Source organism: Oncorhynchus gorbuscha, linkage group LG18, assembly GCF_021184085.1.
Source record: "Oncorhynchus gorbuscha isolate QuinsamMale2020 ecotype Even-year linkage group LG18, OgorEven_v1.0, whole genome shotgun sequence".
Lineage (NCBI taxonomy): Eukaryota > Metazoa > Chordata > Actinopteri > Salmoniformes > Salmonidae > Oncorhynchus > Oncorhynchus gorbuscha.
Window position 1 is genome coordinate 33,093,875 of NC_060190.1, and position 21,979 is coordinate 33,115,853.

Here is a 21,979-nt window from a genome sequence, read left to right on the forward strand (position 1 = left end):
CGAGGCGCACTGGAGGCCTGGTGCGTGGTGCTGGAACTGGTGGTACTGGCGCGAGGACACGCACAGGAAGCCTGGTGCGGGGAGTTGCTACCTGAGGACTGGTGTGTAGAGGTGGCTCTGGATAGACCGGACCGTGCAGGCGCACTGGAGCTCTAGAGCACCGAGCCTGCCCAAGCTTCCCTGGCTCGATGCCCACTCTAGCCCGGCCAATAGGAAGAGCTGGTATGTGCCTCACCGGGCTATGCTCCCGCACTGAAAACACTGTGCGCTCCATAGCATAACACGGTGCCTGCCCGGTCTCTCTAGCCCAACGGTGAGCACAGGGAGTATGCGCAGGTCTCCTACCTGGCATAACTATTCTCCCTTCTAGCTCCCCCCCAATAATTTTTTTGGGCTGTTTTTCCGGTTTCCTTGCCAACCGTGTTCCCTCGTATCGTCGGCTCCTATCTCCCGCTGCCTCTGCTCTCCTTAGTGCCTCCACCTGTTCCCATGGGAGGCGATCTCTTCCGGCCAATATCTCCTCCCAAGTGTAACAACCTTTACCATCCAATACGTCTTCCCATGTCCATTCTCCAAATAATTCATCCACCCTTTGCTGCTCCAGCTGTCGCTGCCTGTTTAAACCAGCGCCTCTCCGTTTTTCCGGCGTGTCTTTTTCGTTGATTCGATTCGCCTGTAGCCCTCTTCGCATTGCTGTAGGGAATCCCAGGCGGGCTCCTGCACACGCCCTGGGTCTGCTGCCCACCTGTCGATTTCTTCCCACGTAGTATAATCCATATCGTCCTCCTTCAGATCCTGCCAGTTCACACGCTGCTCGGTCTGTGAATCGTGGTGGGTGATTCTGTAATGATCTTCCTCTGTTGTTTGAAGAGAGGCAGACCGAAATGCAGCGTGTAGGTTACTCATGACTTTTAATAAAGCTAATACGGTACATGAAAATAACGAAGAAGAAAACAACAAACGAATGAAACTAATACAGCCTATCTGGTGACTAACACTAAGACAGGTACAATCACCCACGAAATACAACGCGCACTCAGGCTACCTAAATACGGTTCCCAATCCGAGACAACTAGAATCAGCTGACTCCAATTAGGAATCGCCTCAGGCAGCCAAGCCTAACTAGACACACCCCTAATAATACACACTCCCAATTAAACAAACCCTAATACGAAATACAACATATAAACCCATGTCACACCCTGGCCTACCCAAACATATAACAAAAACACAAGATACAATGACCAAGGCGTGACAGTAATGTCAATGTGATATCTATGTGTGAATGTCAACAGGTTTACTGAGCTATGCAGATAGTTAGTTACATTATGCCTGTATCATGTTTTAAGGTATGACCCAGGTGCAGACAGTGCTGAAGAAACAAAAGTTGGTTCTTTAAACAGGGGCAGGCAAACGACAAGTCAGGTCAGGTCAGGCAGAGGTCAGTAATCCAGAGTAGTGTGGCACAGGACGACAGGCAGGCTCAGGGTCAGGGCAGGCAGAATGGTCAGAAACGGGAAACTAGAAAACAGGAGCAAGGAACAGGGGAACAAAACGCTGATAGGTTCTACGAACAAAACAAACTGGCAACAGACAAACAGAGAACACAGGTATAAATACACAGGGAATTATGGGGAAGATGGGCAACACCTGGAGGGGGGTGGAAACAAGCACAAAGACAGGTGAAACAGCTCAGGGCGTAACAACCTGCCCATGTAAATACATTGTTTTAGAAGCACAATTCAAGGTCAGCCTTGTTTCACTCCAACAGCAGTTGTGAAAGATGTAATTGAAGCAGGTTACTTCTTTACAAAACCACTGACATACACTTACCTACCTGTTTCATCCACTCTTTGAGCCACATTTAGAATCACCAGATGTGTGCTTTGGCCAAACATACAGTTGCAGTGTTGTTCATCTAGTGCTATGTTCACTTTGCTATCCTCTCATCAAGTTACATACATTTGGCTTGTTTCAGTGTTTAGTCAACCAGAGTCCACATCTATTTTCAGCTACGACCCTAGAGCATGGGTTTATCTACTCGACGGTTAGTGTTTTTTGGGATTTACTTACACATGGAAGCAGTGAAAGTGAATTAGTTAGCTTGGTTGTCAAGAGACAACAGGGCCTGTTCAAATACTTATTTGTCCTTCTATCATTATGGTTATTCTGGTAAAGCAAGGGTTCAAGTTTACACCAAAACTATAGATTAATGATCAATCGACGTAGGGCAGGTACAGTAGGGAGGTAGAATGCTTTATCAAAGCACATAGTTTCTCATTGAAAGTCAACAGACATGCGGTTGACATGTTGCTGATAGTTTGTAGAGCATCTACAGATGGACTATCCAAATTAACACCCGGCCCCTTTTGCTGAGTAATTTAGAGAACAAGCGACAAAAGAAGGCTTGGTAATCAAAATACTACGAAATATACTTGTCACCTATCTTCTCAGTCATTTGGAGAACAAGGTGCAGGTGTTGGAGTCACAGCAGCGGGACGAGCTGGAGGACATGAGGGAGGAGAAGAATAGGCTACAAGGACTGGTGAGGACCCAGACGACAGCCATCGAGGCTCTAGAGAGGCAGCTGAGGGTGGCCAGCACCAACAACTCAGCCCTGCAAAGGCAGCATCAGCAGCTCATGGAGTCGGTCCACACGCTCATCAACATGGTGTCTACCGGTACAGGTAGGAACACCTTCAGAAGCTCAGGTTTTGTCAAATGCAGTTTGCTTTCTGATAAGTCCACACTCGGCTGAAGAGATCAGAGTCGAACAACCTTTTGTTGTTTTGATTGGTTTTTCAACAGGACAGAATGAAGTTAGAGATAGACAGACAATAAAGCAGGAATGACGGGAAGGAAGGCCACAGACAGCGACCGAACCAAGGCTCAAACCACATTGCAGAGGTGGTCCGGGAGTCGAGTGTCATAACTCAACCAGACTCCGGCGCTCTGTTGAAGTGTCAAATCAAAATCCAGTACACTCCAGTGTCTAACTCCAGATAGATAGAATGTTCATAATGTCATTGTGACAGACAGTCGATAGACATGCTGTAAACCACCATGAGTGCACACTTTCACGGCAATGAAAATATCAAACGTTATCAGACATCAACACCTAGGTCCCTTCTGGGGAAATAGAATTCACTGATGGATCCGAGCCAGTTCCTCTCTAGGGTCACAGCTTAAGGCTGGGTTGGAGCAAAAGACGTGGCTTGTTTGTTTGATGGGTCAACATGAAAATGTAAAGACTTTGGGTGGGCCACAATGTGTACACGTTTGGGGACCATTGCACATTCCTAAATTCAGATAAAACTAACATTCTGGAAAATGGGTGCGGATATCATATGTGTTGTGCGGTCTTAATGACATCCAGTCGTTAATGACACAGAGAGCGAGAGAAGGAGAGAGAGAAATTGTTGGGAGCTGACTTCATGATGTTTTTGGCCGTCAAGTCTTGGATTCACTTTGATAACTCTCATTTGAACTTCCCAATCAACATCTTGCCTGAGTAGGACATGTCAGCATCTGTTTCCGGAGACGTTCCCAACTCAAATGAGACTGCTTTCAATTATCGTCATCAGATGGTTGTCTACCCCTTGTAGATTTTAAACAAAACACTTATTTTTGGCTTTGTTTCAAAATGTGTGTGTGTGTGTGTGTGTGTGTGTGTGTGTGTGTGTGTGTGTGTGTGTGTGTGTGTGTGTGTGTGTGTGTGTGTGTGTGTGTGTGTGTGTGTGTGTGTGTGTGTGTGTGTGTGTGTGTGTGTGTGTGTGTGTGTGCGCGTGCGTGTGTGCGTGCGTGCGTGCGTGCGTGCGTGTGTGTGTGTGCAGGGATATTGCTGAGAGACCAGAGGTTTTGTGATTGTGCAGAAGCCTATAAAGCAGGACACAACATCAGTGGAGTCTACTACATATACATCAGTAACATGACAGAACCCACCCAGGTGAATAAATAACACTGTCATCATCCTCACCATCCTGAGTACACTGCATGTTTCAATCCAACTCTTACGTTGTCAACTTTCTCCAAGTGCGGCTGATAGATCAAAGTTTTGTTGAGTGGTGCCTCTGTCTTTGATGAGTGAAATGACTAGATTTGAGTTATTGTTTCACCAGGTGTTTTGTGACATGGAGACTAGTGGTGGAGGCTGGACTTTGTTCCAGCGCAGGGTCAACGGCAGTGTGGACTTCCAGAGAACATGGAAGGAATACAAAATGGTGGGTACTCCTGACAACCTCCAACTTTGGAATTCACAGCTGACGTTAGGGATGTTACTGTACTGTACCCACCTGTGTTAGGATTTGTTGTGCGGGTGCTGAGAATAATGTTCTTGTCCCAATAAAGACCTGTGTAAAATGTTTTCCCATTCATCCATTGGGCCGCTTGGACACCTATTCATCCATTGGCAGACCAGTTCAGATGCCAAGAGCTGACAAAGCATCAAACATGGACTACTTGAACTTAAAATATAGATGTAAGTTGCCCTTGTGTAACGGTGTGATCATCCGATGTTTGTCTGTAGGGTTTTGGGGACCCTGCGGGAGAGCACTGGCTTGGGAATGAGCTGGCGTTTCAGATGACCAGTCAGACCCAGTATGCCCTGAGAGTGGAGCTGAGAGACTGGGAGGGGAACACACCCTACTCTCACTACGACAAGTTCCAACTGGCCAGTGAGAAACAACAATACAGGTACAGTACTCGACCTCGTGACTTCACCATGTCCATATGGAAAACGTAGCTCTTTCGAAACAGATTTTTCAAGGCTGAACACAATTTTCTACTTCCCACATAGCCTTGGGAAGTAAGGGTGCTACAGCACCCGCTGAAAAATCGGAATTAAAAACAATATTTATGTCACGCCCTAACCATGGAAAGCTGTTTATTCTCTATGTTGACGGCATCCCCAGCCGCGCCCTCAGAGCATGCGCAGACCAGCTGGCCGGTGTGTTTACGGACATATTCAATCAATCCCTATACCAGTCTGCTGTTCCCACATGCTTCAAGAGGGCCACCATTGTTCCTGTTCCCAAGAAAGCTAAGGTAACTGAGCTAAACGACTACCGCCCCGTAGCACTCACTTCCGTCATCATGAAGTGCTTTGAGAGACTAGTCAAGGACCATATCACCTCCACCCTACCTGACACCCTAGACCCACTCCAATTTGCTTACCGCCCAAATAGGTCCACAGACGATGCAATCTCAACCACACTGCACACTGCCCTAACCCACCTGGACAAGAGGAATACCTATGTGAGAATGCTGTTCATCGACTACAGCTCGGCATTCAACACCATAGTACCCTCCAAGCTCGTCATCAAGCTCGAGACTCTGGGTCTCGACCCCGCCCTGTGCAACTGGGTACTGGACTTCCTGACGGGCCGCCCCCAGGTGGTGAGGGTAGGCAACAACATCTCCTCCCCGCTGATCCTCAACACGGGGGCCCCACAAGGGTGCGTTCTGAGCCCTCTCCTGTACTCCCTGTTCACCCACGACTGCGTGGCCACGCACGCCTCCAACTCAATCATCAAGTTTGCGGACGACACAACAGTGGTAGGCTTGATTACCAACAACGACGAGATGGCCTACAGGGAGGAGGTGAGGGCCCTCGGAGTGTGGTGTCAGGAAAATAACCTCACACTCAACGTCAACAAAACTAAGGAGATGATTGTGGACTTCAGGAAACAGCAGAGGGAACACCCCCTATCCACATCGATGGAACAGTAGTGGAGAGGGTAGCTAGTTTTAAGTTCCTCGGCATACACATCACAGACAAACTGAATTGGTCCACTCACACTGACAGCGTCGTGAAGAAGGCGCAGCAGCGCCTATTCAACCTCAGGAGGCTGAAGAAATTCGGCTTGTCACCAAAAGCACTCACAAACTTCTACAGATGCACAATCGAGAGCATCCTGGCGGGCTGTATCACCGCCTGGTACGGCAACTGCTCCGCCCTCAACCGTAAGGCTCTCCAGAGGGTAATGAGGACTGCACAACGCATCACCGGGGGCAAACTACCTGCCCTCCAGGACACCTACACCACCCGTTGTTACAGGAAGGCCATAAAGATCATCAAGGACATCAACCACCCGAACCACTGCCTGTTCACCCCGCTATCATCCAGAAGGCGAGGTCAGTACAGGTGCATCAAAGCTGGGACCGAGAGACTGAAAAACAGCTTCTATCTCAAGGCCATCAGACTGTTAAACAGCCACCACTAACACTGAGTGGCTGCTGCCAACACACTGTCATTGACACTGACCCAACTCCAGCCATTTTAATAATGGGAATTGATGGGAAATGATGTAAATATATCACTAGCCACTTTAAACAATGCTACCTTATATAATGTTACTTACCCTACATTATTCATCTCATATGCATATGTATATACTGTACTCTACATCATCGACTGCATCCTTATGTAACACATGTATCACTAGCCACTTTAACTATGCCACTTTGTTTACTTTGTCTACACACTCATCTCATATGTATATACTGTACTCGATACCATCTACTGTATGCTGCTCTGTACCATCACTCATTCATATATCCTTATGTACATGTTCCTTATCCCCTTACACTGTGTATAAGACAGTAGTTTTGGAATTGTTAGTTAGATTACTTGTTGGTTATCACTGCATTGTCGGAACTAGAAGCACAAGCATTTCGCTACACTCGCATTAACATCTGCTAACCATGTGTATGTGACAAATAAAATTTGATTTGATTTGATTTATGTTGGTTGGGGCGTGATAGTGACCAGGGTGGGTCATTTAGGTTAATTGTATTTCTATGGTGGCCTGATATGGTTCCCTGATATGGCAGCTGTTTATTGTTGTCTCTGATTGGGGATCATATTTAGATAGCCATTTTCCCCATTGTGTTTGTGGGATCTTGTCTACAATTAGTTTCCTGTGTGCACACCAGTAGCTTCACGTTTCGGTTGTACTTGTTTGTATTGTTTGGTGAGTTTTGGTTCATTAAAATATGTGGAGCTCTACGCACTTGCCTTGTTCCAATCATTATAACAATCGTGACAATTAATCCAAAAATACATAACAATTAAAGATAATATAATTTTTCCCATAAGTAGTGCACTTGGCCTTTACTAGTATTAGCAGACCGATAGAACAGTATCTTGAAGGATTCAATAGTTGGAAATGTAAAAGTTGTTGCCCTGCCCCTTTCTCTGCGATTGTAATTCTATTGGGATACAGAAATAACAGCACCCTGTCCTCAAACACATCAAAAGGTGAAAAGTTATGGGCATAGACACAAAACATCCACATCAAATTAAATATTTTTCTTGATCAAATAAAATGGAAAACAACCAGTTTTGTGCAGTATTAATTTACAATCCTTACAAACGACATCATGTAAATGTACACAGGCTGTGTTGTACATAGGCTGGTCATCTAGGTTTGTACCTGCAGACTTTCCATCACCATGAAAAAAAACTATGCACACTACAGTAATTGAGTATATTGAGACATCAAGTGGTTTTTGATGATGTGGCTCAGTTGGTAGAGCATGTTGCTTTTTTAGTTAACTAGGCAAGTCAGTTAAGGACAAATTCTTATTTACAATGACAGCCTACACTGGCCAAACGCGGACGACACTGGGCCAATTGTGCGCCGCCCTATGGGACTCCCAATCATGGCCGGTTGTGATACGGCCTGGAATTGAACCAGGGTGTCTGTAGTGATGCCTCAAGCACTGAGATGCAGTGCCTTAGACTGCTGCGCCACTCAGGAGCCCCAATGGTAGTGCCCAACGTGGGGCTTGCAATGCTCTGGTTTTATATTCCGCAAGTAAACACTCAAATACATTTGGTTGAAATGTTTATACAAAAGTAGTGCACTATGCCTTTAGTAGTCCTGTATTTTAGCGGACCAATATAGACTTCTTCTTTAGACTTCTTCAGTGCAGTCATTCTTTTTTCTTGCATCCCCGGGAAAAAATGGCATGACCTCCCACTCCCAAATGACTTCCTAAGGCTATGGTCGTACGAGACGGATCGTAGGGACTTGATCTGGCTGGCTGACAGGCGAAGTGGGTGGGAAGTGGCAAGCAAAGGCCTTGAAGTTTGTCTGCTTCACTTTGTTCAAGGTCAGGAGTTTGTGATGAGGTGTGTGGTGACAAATGCCTGCACCACGAGTAACACTGAGTCACAATGTCGATGTGGTCATTTCTTTATCTGACTCAAAGGACCACAACAAATAAAGCATATAAGCCAGAGCTAGGCTGCCAGTATATAAATGGGGAATGGTAACAGTATTTCTGGCAAAGAACTATGCAAATATGTACACAGTTCAAGTTTACTATGTCTTTGTCACCACAACAAAACTCATTGCACATGAATAATCCTGGATCCAATGATATAGGAATAAATATCAATGTTGTTATTAATCACATATCGCCTTTCCATTACAAGTAAAATAATACAGTTCTTATTGTATATCTGAAAGCCATGTAAAATTACTTTGAAAAAAAGTCTACAGCGTTCACTTTCTGCTTCAACTTTCCTCACAGTATTATCTCATAGCTATTTTTTTGTATGGAATGAATTCAAAATGTGATTTTGGCATCAGAAATCCATCAGTCCCAGTCAAGCTCACTTTCCCATCTGCAGGCTGTTCCTGTGGGGCTACAGTGGAACAGCGGGAGAGCAGAGCAGCCTGGTATCGCATGGCACCAGCTTCAGCACCCGCGACGCCGACAACGACAACTGCCTGTGCAAGTGTGCCCTCATGCTGACTGGGGGTAAGGGTTAAAACTTGTCCTCCACGAGGGAATTTAGGGCATTATGTTATGTGAAAGTGACATACAAGCAGTAACCCCTTTCTTACAGCTAGCTGACTTGAGGCATGCTGCCAATATGGCTTCTCACTCTGGTAAATGAATAACATAGCTAATGCCTTTCATGTCGTGACATAAATATATAATGTTTTTGTTTTCATCAAATTACGTGGGTGTCAACATGTCATAACATGCCAGCAGTTTTTTATGACGTGTTGTGACATGTATTCTGTTGACCTTGCTATGACAAGAAAAACACAGTTTAAGCTCAAGTAAAGTGAATCAGTTGTTTTAATTGTCAAGTACTTGGTGTGACATATACAGTGGGCTCTGACATTTTTGACACCCTTCATAAAGATTAGCAAAAATGACAGTGTATAATAAATCATTCAAATACTGAGCTATATTGTATTTCCAAAACATTAAAATTATATTATTTTATACTAATCCAATTGCTCATAAAAATAGATTATGTTTACCAAGGAATATTTATTTTTCTCAGAAGGGTAGGGGGCAAAATGATCAACACACCTATTTTCAATACCTCACCAGCTAATGGCAGTGAGCCTTTTTCTAAAATGTTTTATGATATTGGAGAACACGTTTGGAGTGATATTAGTGTCACGGACGTCCTCCTCTTCATCTGAAGAGGAGAGGCGAGAAGGATCGGAGGACCAAAATGCGGCGTGGTATGTGTTCATGATGAATATTTAATAAAAGAAAGCACTGAACACTGAATACAAACTATACAAAAACAATAAACGACCATGAAGCTATAAATGAGACCTGTGCTGACACAAGCAACTAACATAGACAATCACCCACAAACATACAGTGAAACCCAGGCTACCTAAGTATGATTCTCAATCAGAGACAACTAATGACACCTGCCTCTGATTGAGAACCATAGTAGGCCGAAACATACAAATCCCCAAATCATAGAAAAACAAACATAGACTGCCCACCCCAACTCACGCCCTGACCATACTAAATAAATACAAAAACAAAGGAAATAAAGGTCAGAATGTGACAATTAGACTATGCCTCCAGACAGAATCATTCCAGAACCTTGATATTTCTTTGTCTGTACTAATGGACGGCCCTCTTCAATTCAAACCACATGTTTTCAATGGCTTTCAAGTCCAGAGACATAGATGGTCATTGCAAAATGTAGATTTTTTTTGGTCAATTAACCATTTCTTTGTTGGATTTTGATATGTGCTTGGGGTTATTGTCTTGCTGATAGATCCACTTGCGGCAAAGTTTCAGCCTCCTGGCCGAGACAACCAGGTTTTTTAAAATTCATGATGCTGTTGACCTTAACAAGGGCCCGAGGATCAATGGAAGCAAAATAGCCCCATAACATCACAAATCAACCACCATATTTTACAGTAGGTATGTGGTTCTTTTCTGCATATAATTCCTCTTTTCGAAGTCTAAACCGACCACTTGTGTGCATGGCCAAAGAGCTTTATTTTCATGTGATTCAACAAATGTAAATGGCTGGAGTTTGCTAAATGGCACTGGCACTTGGATTGGAACCGGTGCTACTGTAAGATGGCATGAAAACCGAGCTCTTTTGGCCCAATATGTCCTCCAATCTCATAAAACATTTTCGAAAAAGTGCCGTTATCCTCGCCAGGTTAGTTATTGAAAGTTATTATAGAAAACTGGAATGTTTGTTTTAACCCCTACATTTTTTTGTATATATATTTTTTTTACTTAAACAAAATCTATTTTTCTGAGCAATTGTATTAGTTAGTACAAAATAATATATTTCCCAATTTTATTGAGCGTACAATATACTGTAGCTCCGTATTTGAATGATTTATTTTATACAGTAATTCTTGCTCATCTTTATCAAGGCTGTCAATGATTTCGGACCCACTGGAAATACCTACATACTAAAAATATATATGTTTTTCAGGTCTACATGTTTGTATATAATTATTAGTTTGTTTGTGGTACTATAGTACTCTCGATCATTTTATTTTAGTCTGAGATTCCTGTGCTTTTTGTGTAACAACCTGATAAACTCATTGTACTCCATACAGCAGTTTCAATCTGAATGGCTTACTCTCTTCTTGACTCCTCACTGGGCACAGACGTCATTTCAACTTCTAGTTTTAATTTACTTTGGGTTGAGTTGTCAACTAATTTCAATTCAATGTGAAATCACCCTGTCATTGGATTTAGGTTAATAAAAGTTGGGTGAAAAAAATCAGAATTTCTCTTACATTGATGAATTATTGCAAATCCAATCAGTTTTCCATGTTGATTCAACATCATCCCATATATATTTTTTGGTTTAAATGACATGGAAACAACGTTAATTAAATCAGTTTTTGCCCAGTGGGTCTTGACTCTAGGCCCAGAGCTAAAGACAACAAGACAAGGCATAAACGCAATTTCTGGCTTCACCAGATACAAGCATTCCAGCTCCTATCTCCTAAGTGCTGTGTAAAACACATCCCGCCTCAAACCATTCCCTCAGTCACACAAACTCCAAGATAAATAGCTTTTTAATACTAAAACTTTGATTGATTCTGAAAGTTGTTTAAGTTAATTGCTCCAGCACAGCTGGAACCCCTTTCAAAATGTTTGAAACTATGTCATCCGTAATCAAACCACTTATGGGTACAACCTCTTGACACATGCCATCCAAAGCAAACAGCAGTGAGGTGATATTAGATTAATCAGAGATGAATTTGCAGTATCTCTCTGAGGCACGAGTGTGGTTCTCATAGCAGGATCCATGTTTGCTTTGAAATGGAATAAGAACCTTATGCACAGCAGGTTAGCACACCACTACCATGAGCCAAAACACCACATTTGGTGAGAGAGAAAGAACTTGGTTGTAAAAGGGGGGTGATTCATTGAGGCTTAAGGACTGTGTGGCAAGCTGTTCACAAGTGTTGGTTCCACTTTAATTGCTGTAACCATTTTGCTAACACAAAGACATATCTCCTGGAGTCCATCCTGCTATACCCCAACCACTCTTTCTGTTTTTTAGGTTGGTGGTTTGACGCTTGTGGCTTGTCCAACCTCAACGGCATTTACTACACCGTGGGCCACAACATCCGCAAGCTGAACGGGATAAAGTGGCATCACTTTCGGGGACCGAGTTATTCACTTAGTTCAACAGCCATGATGATCCGACCATCCGACTTCTAAGACCGGACAGTCATTTGGAGAGGGGAAGGGCTGTGAATGGGAAAGGGACAGTCATTTGGAGAGGGGAAGGGCTGTGAATGGGAAAGGGACAGTCATTCGGAGAGGGGAAGGGCTGTGAATGAGAAAGGGACAGTCATTTGGAGAGGGGAAGGGCTGTGAATGGGAAAGGGACAGTCATTTAGAGAGGGGAAGGGCTGTGAATGGGAAAGGGACAGTCATTTGGAGAGGGGAAGGGCTGTGAATGGGAACGGGACAGTCATTTGGAGAAGTGAAGGGCTGTGAATGGGAAAGGGACAGTCATTTGGAGAGGGGAAGGGCTTTGAATGGGAAAGGGACATACATTTCTTTGCCTCATTGTCTCCAGGACAAAGGCAGGTGTAAATTTATGTTTTTAATAGCAAACAATCAATCAGTCACTGGATGACTGGGTGTCATATAGTACAAGCGAAATCGTTGGGAGTCAGCAGAAGAGACCAGACTGATAGTCTTCGTCACTTGGCACCTTTATGCAGTGTAGATCTGGCCTCAGCTCTTTTTAATATATACTATAAGGTGCCAGATTCTCAGTCCTCTGATGTCTTGCTTTACCATAATGTGCTAGTGATGTCAAAAATACACATTTACACAGCTCCCTCACACCCTCAGTGTTTATTCCAGAACATTCTGAATCTGTCATCATCAAGACAACATCAAATGAATATATAGGAATGTCTCATCTCCATGAGCCAAGAGGACTATTTTAAATTAACCACAGATAAAGACACCAAGACAAAGAAATGGAGGACATTTTGGCCAGAATGTGCCAGAATATTTTATGATTGACAAGATGTGATATGGACAGGTCATACTGTGAGGCCTGCTTATGAAATATTTCAACGTTCCAACTTTTTTTTTGCAAAATTGTATTTGCGTACTGTAAATGTGAGCTAAACTTTGATATAATTGTTTTGCATAACTGGATTGTATATGTTTAAATTTTGGGTTCATTGCTCTGCCATTTCGTGTGAATCTGTTAATATTTCTCTAAGCTTGTTTTTTCTATTAAGGATATCTCTACATTCCTTTTTTATGTACTTTTCTCTATATGCGCATTCTGACCTTGAATTTAAGCATGAGTATAGAATGCTATTCACCCACTATTAGTTTGGGGTGGAGATGAAATAAATGAAGGTGTGGCGGAGGTGTGTCTACAGATACTCTGTATTCTGGCCTTGACTTAATTCCCTAATAATTCAACCACATTTATGCGTGAGGAAACCATTAATAAAGTTTAGCGACCCTACCAGTTCCAAGTGGGAAAAGCATCTACTATATTTTCAGATAGAAATAACACCATTCTCCATGCACTGTAAATTACAACTTGAGCTATTGATACGAGCTAAAAGACATGTAGTCTAATTAAATCGTTATGGAGCTGTCACGCCCTGACCTTGGTTATCTTTGTTTTCTTTATTATTTTGGTTAGGTCAGGGTGTGACGAGGGTGGTATGTGTGTTTTTGTCTTGTCTAGGTTTTTTTGTATTCTATGGGGTTTTGGTATGTCTATGTTTATGTAGGTTTATTGTGGCCTTGGCCGGGCTAGAATGGGCATCCAGCCAGGAAGGAGGGTGCCGGCTTAGCGCTCCTGGTCTCCAGTATACCTCCTTGGACCAGGAAATCCTGCGCCGGCTCTACGTACTGTGTCTCCGGTGAGTCTGCAGGGCGAAAATAAACATCCAGCCAGGACGGGTTGTGTCAGCTCTACACTCCAGACCTCCAGTGCGCCTCCACAGTCCAGTACGTCCTGTGCCTGCTCACCGCACTCGCCCTGAGGTGCGTGTCCCCAGTCCAGTACCACCAGTGCCGGCACCCCGCACCAGGCCTACATTGCGCCTCGGCAGTCCAGAGCGTCCGGCGACAGTACCCAGTCCAGAGCGTCCGGCGACAGTACCCAGTCCGGAGGGTCCGGCGACAGTACCCAGTCCGGAGCGTCCGGCGACAGTACCCAGTCCGGAGCGTCCGGCGACAGTACCCAGTCTGGAGCGTCCGGCGACAGTACCCAGTCCGGAGGGTCCGGCGACAGTACCCAGTCCGGAGCGTCCGGCGACAGTACCCAGTCCGGAGCGTCTGGCGACAGTACCCATTCCGGTGTCTCCAGCGACGGTCCCCAGTTCAGAACATCCGGCGATGATCCACGCAGCGAGGGTCCCCAGCCCGGGGCCTACAGCGAGGATCCGCAGTCCAAAGCCTCCGAAGATGAACCACGGGTCAAGAGCGGACTCAGAGTAAAGAAGGGGGGAAGCATCCAGAACCAGAGCTGCCACCGAGGTTAGATGCCCACCCAGACCCTCCCATATAGGTTTAGGTTTGCGGCCGGAAGTCCGCACCTTTTGGGGGGGGGGGGTACTGTCACTCCCTGACCCTAGTTATCTTTGTTTTCTTTTTGTTTTCTTTCTTTATTAGGGATAGGAGGCTATGGGTGTGACGAGGGTGGTATGTGTGCTTTCGTCTTGTCTAGGGTTTTTTGTATTCTATGGGGTTTTGGTATGTCTATATATATGTAGGTCTATGGTGGACTGAATTGGTTCCCAATCAGAGACAGCTGTTTATCGTTGTCTGGGGATCTTATTTAGGTTACCATTTTCAATTTTGGTTTTGTGGGTTATTGTCTATGTGTATGTCAGCAGTTTTGTTAGTTTGTTTAAGTGTTCTTCGTTAAATAAAAGAAGAATGCATTCCAATCACGCTGCGCCTTGGTCTCCTCGTTATGACAAACGTGACAGGAGCAGCGAGCAGACCAAGCCATAACAGTTTGAACCAGAGGCATGGCCGTCATCACACAGTTCCATGGTTAGTGCAGGCAATAGACAAGGGTATAACCTACACTATTCTCCCTATTATAATTACACAAATCTTCCAACATTACCATGGGTGGAAAAACTGAAAGTGGCAATTTTAAGAATGATTCAAACCACCGTTTCTTTATTTTGTGCGTAAAGGTTCTCCAAACCTGTTTTTTATGATTCATAAATACTTTCCTAAAACTAAATAATCTACAAGATCATCATATTTTTAAATATACCAATTGGTGCTGAAACCGAGATGGATACTGTAAAGTTTAAATAGCCGCCTATCCCTTTTAATAGCCGGGCATTGTCACATATTTCATCAAATAAACGGCAGTTTCAAATAAACGCTGTGTAACGATTTTCTTCTTCCTCTGACGAGGAGTATGAAATATCGGACCAATGCACAGCGTGGTAAGTGTCCATAATATATTTATTAACCTGAACACAGAATACAAAAGAACAAGAGAAATAAATGAAAACCGAAACAATTCTGTATGGAAAACACAGACACAGAAAACAACTACCCATAACCCATAGTGGGAAACCAGGCTGCCTAAGTATGGTTCTCAATCAGAGACAACGAATGACAGCTGCCTCTGATTGGGAACCATACCAGGCCAAAACCAGAAATACAAAACATAGAATGCCCACCCCAACTCACGCCCTGACCAAACTAAAACAGAGACATTAAAAAAGGAACTAAGGTCAGGATGTGACACACTGGGTATTTAGGAATAGTTTATTAGATTACCATGACTATTTTAAGGTCTCTCCAGATATGTTCAATCGGGTCCGGGCTCTGGCTGGACCACTCAAGGACATTCAGAGACTTGTCCCGAAGCCAATCCTACATTGTCTTGGATATGTGTTTAGGGTCGTTGTCCTGTTGGAAGATGAACCTTCACCCCAGTCTGAGGTCCTGAGTGCTCTGGAGCAGGTTTTCATCAAGGATCTCTTCATCTTTCTCTCAATCCTGTTTAGTCTCCCAGACCCTGCCGCTGAAAAATATCCCAACAGCATGATGCTGCCACACTAATGCTTAACCATAGGGATAGTGCCAGGTTTCCTTCAGACGTGATGCTTGGCATTCAGGCCAAAGAGTTCAATCTTGGTTTAATCAGACTAGAGAATCTTGTTTCTCATGTTCTGAGCGTCTTCAGTTGCCTTTGGGAAACTACAAGCCTGCTGTCATGTGCCTTTTACTGAGGAGTTGCTGCTGTCTGCCCACTCTACCATAAAGGCCTGATTGGTAGAGTGCTACAGAGATCGTTGTCCTTCTGGAAGGTTCTCACATCTCCACAGAGGAACTCCGGAGCTCTGTCAGAGTGACCATCGGGTTCTTGGTCACCTCCCTGACCAAGGGCCTTCGTCCCCGATTGCTCCGTTTGGCTGGGTGGCCTGCTCTAGGAAGAGTCTTGGTGGTTCCAAACTTCTTCCATTTAAGAATGGTGGAGGTCACTGTGTTCTTGGGGACCTTCAATGCTGCATACATTTTTTTGGTACCCTTCCCCAGTTGTGTGCCTTGATACAATCCTGTCTCGGAGACAGACTACAGACTATTCCTTCGACCTCGTGGCTTGTTTTTTGCTCTGACATGCACTGTCAACTGCGGGACCTTATATAGCCTTTCAAAATAATGTCCAATCAATTGAATTTATCACAGGTGGAGTCCAATCAAGTTGTAGAAACTTCTCAAGGGTTATCAATGGAAATAGGACGAACCAGAGTTCAATTTCGTATCTCATAGCAAAGGGTCTGAATACCTATGTAAATTAAGGTATTTCTGTTTTTTGCAAAGTTTTATTAAACTGTTTTCGCTTTGTTTTTATGGGGTATTGTGTGCAGATTGAGGAGGGGGAAAATTAATTTCATACATTTTAGAATAAGGCTGTAACATAACAAAATGTGGAAAAAGTCAAGGTGTCTGAATCAAAATAAAAGTGTCACAGTGTGTAAATGATAACACATTAGTGCAGGAAATGAAGAAATTGATTAAAATGCTGAAAGTGAATGCTGGAATTAAACAATAAACTATGCAAATGATCAAAAGCTGTGTACATTAAAGAAATAGACACCTGGCTCAAATAGAAACATGTCTCTAACAAGGGCCTATTGTGTTCAGGGATTAATGGAAGTTTTATGGTATATTTAGATGGCCCATTCTCTCGATATTCAGTATTCTAGTGAGTCTGTCGACAAAATTCTAACTAAAAGGTACACCATATTTAAAGGAGCACTGTGGAGAAATCGCTCCACCATTTCCTGGTAGCAAAAACTCTAATATTTAGCCTAATTTCAGTTTATTGACAAAACAAATTTCAAGTTTTATTGTCACATGCACAAGTAGAGTGAAATGCCTTGCAAACTCAAAACCCAACAATGCAATAATCAATAACAATTTAATACTTGAAAAAAACACAAGAAATAAGAATATGAAATACACAATATAAATAAGTAAGTAAGCATACTATATACAGGAATTCCAAGCCATACCATAGTTACATGATGTTGGAGGGATGGAGGTAGATATGTATAGGGGTAAGGGGACTAGGCAACAGGATATAAGATAAACAGAGTAGCAGCAGCTTGCATGTGAGTGGGTGTGTGTATGTGCATATTATGTATGAGTGAGCAAGTGATGGAGTGAGTGTTTGTGTGTGTTGTGTAAGGTACTGTGAGTCTGCATAGAGACAAATATTGAAATGAAAGGTCAATAAAGGTACAAGGTCAACTCAGATAGTCCGTGTAGCTATTCTGATAGCTATTTAGCAGTCATATTGCTTGGGGATCGAAGCTGTTCAAGAGCCTGTTGGTGACAGTCTTGACGCACCTGTACCGCTTGCCGTGTTGAAGCAAAGTGTCATGTTTGTCATTTATTATCATGTCTTGTCCCTGTGCTCCCCATTCTGTTCGTTTCCCTCTGCTGGTCTTATTGGGTTCTTTCCCTCTTTCTATCCCTCTCTCTCCCCCTCCCCCTCTCACTCTCTCGCTCTCTCTTCTCTCTATCGTTCCGTTCCTGCTCCCAGCTGTTCCTATTCCCCTAATCATCATTTAGTCTTCCCACACCTGTTCCCGATCCTTTCCCCTGATTAGAGTCCCTATTTATTCCTTTGTGTTCCGTTCCTGTCCCGTCGGTTCCTTGTTTAGTATTCACCGTGCTGTGATTGTGTTTCGCCCTGTCCTGTCGTGTTTTTTGCCTTCATCAGATGCTGCGTGTGAGCAGGTGTCTCTGTCAACTACGGCCTGCGCCTACCCGAAGCGACCTGCAGTCTGTGGCCGCTTCTCTTGTTATTCCCCTCTACAGACTAGAGGATTTCTGTTATTCCCTGTTTGGACTTGAATAAACTCTGTTTCTGTTAAGTCGCTTTTGGGTCCTCTATCACCAGCATGACAGAAGGAACCGACCAAGGAATGGACCCAGCGACTTCAGACGCTCGTTACACTGCCGTCAAGATCCAAGGAGCCATGCTCGGCAGACACGAGCAGGAATTGTCTGCTGCTCGCCATGCCGTGGAGAACCTGGCCGCTCAGGTTTCCGACCTCTCTGGACAGTTCCAGAGTCTACGTCTCGTGCCACCTGTTACTTCCTGGCCTGCCGAGCCTCCAGAACCTAGGGTTAATAACCCACCTTGCTACTCCGGGCAGCCCACTGAGTGCCGCTCCTTTCTCACGCAGTGTGAGATTGTGTTCTCTCTCCAACCCAACACATACTCTAGAGAGAGAGCTCGGGTTGCTTACGTCATTTCACTCCTTACTGGCCGGGCTCGAGAATGGGGCACAGCTATCTGGGAGGCAAGGGCTGATTGCTCTAACAAGTTCCAGAACTTTAAAGAGGAGATGATTCGGGTTTTTGACCGTTCAGTTTTTGGTAGGGAGGCTTCTAGGGCCCTGGCTTCCTTATGCCAAGGTGAACGGTCCATAACGGATTATTCTATTGAGTTTCGCACTCTTGCTGCCTCTAGTGAGTGGAACGAGCCGGCGCTGCTCGCTCGTTTTCTGGAGGGACTCCACGCAGTGGTTAAGGATGAGATTCTCTCCCAGGAGGTTCCTTCAGATGTGGACTCTTTGATTGCTCTCGCCATCCGCATAGAACGACGGGTAGATCTTCGTCACCGGGCTCGTGGAAGAGAGCTCGCATCAACGGTGTTTCCCTGCTCCGCATCGCAACCATCTCCCTCCTCTGGCTTTGAGACTGAGCCCATGCAGCTGGGAGGGATTCGCATCTCGACTAAGGAGAGGGAACGGAGGATCACCAACCGCCTGTGCCTCTATTGCGGAGTTGCTGGACATTTTGTTAATTCATGTCCAGTAAGAGGCCAGAGCCCATCAGTAAGCGGAGGGCTACTGGTGAGCGCTACTACTCAGGTCTCTTCATCTAGATCTTTTACTACTATGTCGGTCCATCTACGCTGGACCGGTTCGGGTGCTACATGCAGTGCCTTGATTGACTCTGGGGCTGAGGGTTGTTTCATGGACGAAGCATGGGTTCGGAAACATAACATTCCTTTCAGACCGTTAGACAAGCCTACGCCCATGTTTGCCTTAGATGGTAGTCATCTTCCCAGTATCAAATTTGAGACACTACCTTTAACTCTCACAGTATCTGGTAACCACAGTGAGACTATTTCTTTTTTGATTTTCCGTTCACCGTTTACACCTGTTGTTTTGGGTCATCCCTGGCTAGTATGTCATAATCCTTCTATTAATTGGTCTAGTAATTCTATCCTATCCTGGAACGTTTCTTGTCATGTGAAGTGTTTAATGTCTGCCATCCCTCCCGTTTCTTCTGTCCCTACTTCTCAGGAGGAACCTGGCGATTTGACAGGAGTGCCGGAGGAATATCATGATCTGCGCACGGTCTTCAGTCGGTCCCGAGCCAACTCCCTTCCTCCTCACCGGTCGTATGATTGTAGTATTGATCTCCTTCCGGGGACCACTCCTCCTCGAGGTAGACTATACTCTCTGTCGGCTCCCGAACGTAAGGCTCTCGAGGATTATTTGTCTGTGTCTCTTGGCGCCGGTACCATAGTGCCTTCTTCTTCTCCGGCCGGGGCGGGGTTCTTTTTGTTAAGAAGAAGGACGGTACTCTGCGCCCCTGCGTGGATTATCGAGGGCTGAATGACATAACGGTTAAGAATCGTTATCCGCTTCCCCTTATGTCATCAGCCTTCGAGATTCTGCAGGGAGCCAGGTGCTTTACTAAGTTGGACCTTCGTAACGCTTACCATCTCGTGTGCATCAGAGAGGGGGACGAGTGGAAAACGGCGTTTAACACTCCGTTAGGGCATTTTGAGTACCGGGTTCTGCCGTTCGGTCTCGCCAATGCGCCAGCTGTTTTTCAGGCATTAGTTAATGATGTTCTGAGAGACATGCTGAACATCTTTGTTTTTGTCTATCTTGACGATATCCTGATTTTTTCTCCGTCACTCGAGATTCATGTTCAGCACGTTCGACGTGTTCTACAGCGCCTTTTAGAGAATTGTCTCTACGTAAAGGCTGAGAAGTGCTCTTTTCATGTCTCCTCCGTTACTTTTCTCGGTTCCGTTATTTCCGCTGAAGGCATTCAGATGGATTCCGCTAAGGTCCAAGCTGTCAGTGATTGGCCCGTTCCAAGGTCACGTGTCGAGTTGCAGCGCTTTTTAGGTTTCGCTAATTTCTATCGGCGTTTCATTCGTAATTTCGGTCAAGTTGCTGCTCCTCTCACAGCTCTTACTTCTGTCAAGACGTGTTTTAAGTGGTCCGGTTCCGCCCAGGGAGCTTTTGATCTTCTAAAAGAACGTTTTACGTCCGCTCCTATCCTCGTTACTCCTGACGTCACTAGACAATTCATTGTCGAGGTTGACGCTTCAGAGGTAGGCGTGGGAGCCATTCTATCCCAGCGCTTCCAGTCTGACGATAAGGTTCATCCTTGCGCTTATTTTTCTCATCGCCTGTCGCCATCTGAGCGCAACTATGATGTGGGTAACCGTGAACTGCTCGCCATCCGCTTAGCCCTAGGCGAATGGCGACAGTGGTTGGAGGGGCGACCGTTCCTTTTGTCGTTTGGACAGACCATAAGAACCTTGAGTACATCCGTTCTGCCAAACGACTTAATGCCCGTCAAGCTCGTTGGGCGTTGTTTTTCGCTCGTTTCGAGTTTGTGATTTCTTACCGTCCGGGTAGCAAGAACACCAAGCCTGATGCCTTATCCCGTCTGTTTAGTTCTTCTGTGGCTTCTACTGATCCCGAGGGGATTCTTCCTTATGGGCGTGTTGTCGGGTTAACAGTCTGGGGAATTGAAAGACAGGTTAAGCAAGCACTCACGCACACTGCGTCGCCGCGCGCTTGTCCTAGTAACCTCCTTTTCGTTCCTGTTTCCACTCGTCTGGCTGTTCTTCAGTGGGCTCACTCTGCCAAGTTAGCTGGTCATCCCGGTGTTCGAGGCACTCTTGCGTCTATTCGCCAGCGCTTTTGGTGGCCGACTCAGGAGCGTGACACGCGCCGTTTCGTGGCTGCTTGTTCGGACTGCGCGCAGACTAAGTCGGGTAACTCTCCTCCTGCCGGTCGTCTCAGACCGCTCCCATTCCTTCTCGACCATGGTCTCACATCGCCTTAGGCTTCACTACCGGTCTGCCTTTGTCTGCGGGGAAGACTGTGAGAGCCGCCAATAAACGCAGGATTAAGAGTCCAAGGTATTGTTGCGGCCAGAGAGTGTGGCTTTCCACTCGCAACCTTCCTCTTACGACAGCTTCTCGTAAGTTGACTCCGCGGTTCATTGGTCCGTTCCGTGTCTCCCAGGTCGTCAATCCTGTCGCTGTGCGACTGCTTCTTCCGCGACATCTTCGTCGCGTCCATCCTGTCTTCCATGTCTCCTGTGTTAAGCCCTTTCTTCGCACCCCGTTCGTCTTCCCTCCCCCCTCCCGTCCTTGTCGAGAGCGCACCTATTTACAAGGTACATAAGATCATGGACATGCGTTCTCGGGGACGGGGTCACCAATACTTAGTGGATTGGGAGGGTTACGGTCCTGAGGAGAGGAGTTGGGTTCCGTCTCGGGACGTGCTGGACCGTTCACTCATCGATGATTTCCTCCGTTGCCGCCAGGATTCCTCCTCGAGTGCGCCAGGAGGCGCTCGGTGAGTGGGGGGGTACTGTCATGTTTGTCATTTATTATCATGTCTTGTCCCTGTGCTCC

General features: G+C 45.3%; 1 protein-coding gene across 3 annotated transcripts in view; it reads left to right on the plus strand.

Annotated features, from left to right (window-relative positions):
* angpt4 (angiopoietin 4) overlaps positions 1 to 12,124 on the plus strand; it is a 50,492-nt gene extending 38,368 nt beyond the window's left edge. Inside the window, exons 4-9 of one of the 3 annotated variants that reach the window (XM_046313184.1) lie at positions 2,455 to 2,687; positions 3,834 to 3,946; positions 4,119 to 4,220; positions 4,526 to 4,692; positions 8,639 to 8,769; positions 11,819 to 12,124. In XM_046313184.1, the coding sequence (XP_046169140.1) occupies positions 2,455 to 2,687; positions 3,834 to 3,946; positions 4,119 to 4,220; positions 4,526 to 4,692; positions 8,639 to 8,769; positions 11,819 to 11,979 (907 nt within the window). In that variant the 3' untranslated portion in view covers positions 11,980 to 12,124. The remainder of the gene's footprint in view (positions 1 to 2,454; positions 2,688 to 3,833; positions 3,947 to 4,118; positions 4,221 to 4,525; positions 4,693 to 8,638; positions 8,770 to 11,818) is intronic. The other 2 variants (XM_046313185.1, XM_046313186.1) reach the window with 2 other exon arrangements.
* The last annotated feature ends 9,855 nt before the right edge of the window (positions 12,125 to 21,979 follow it).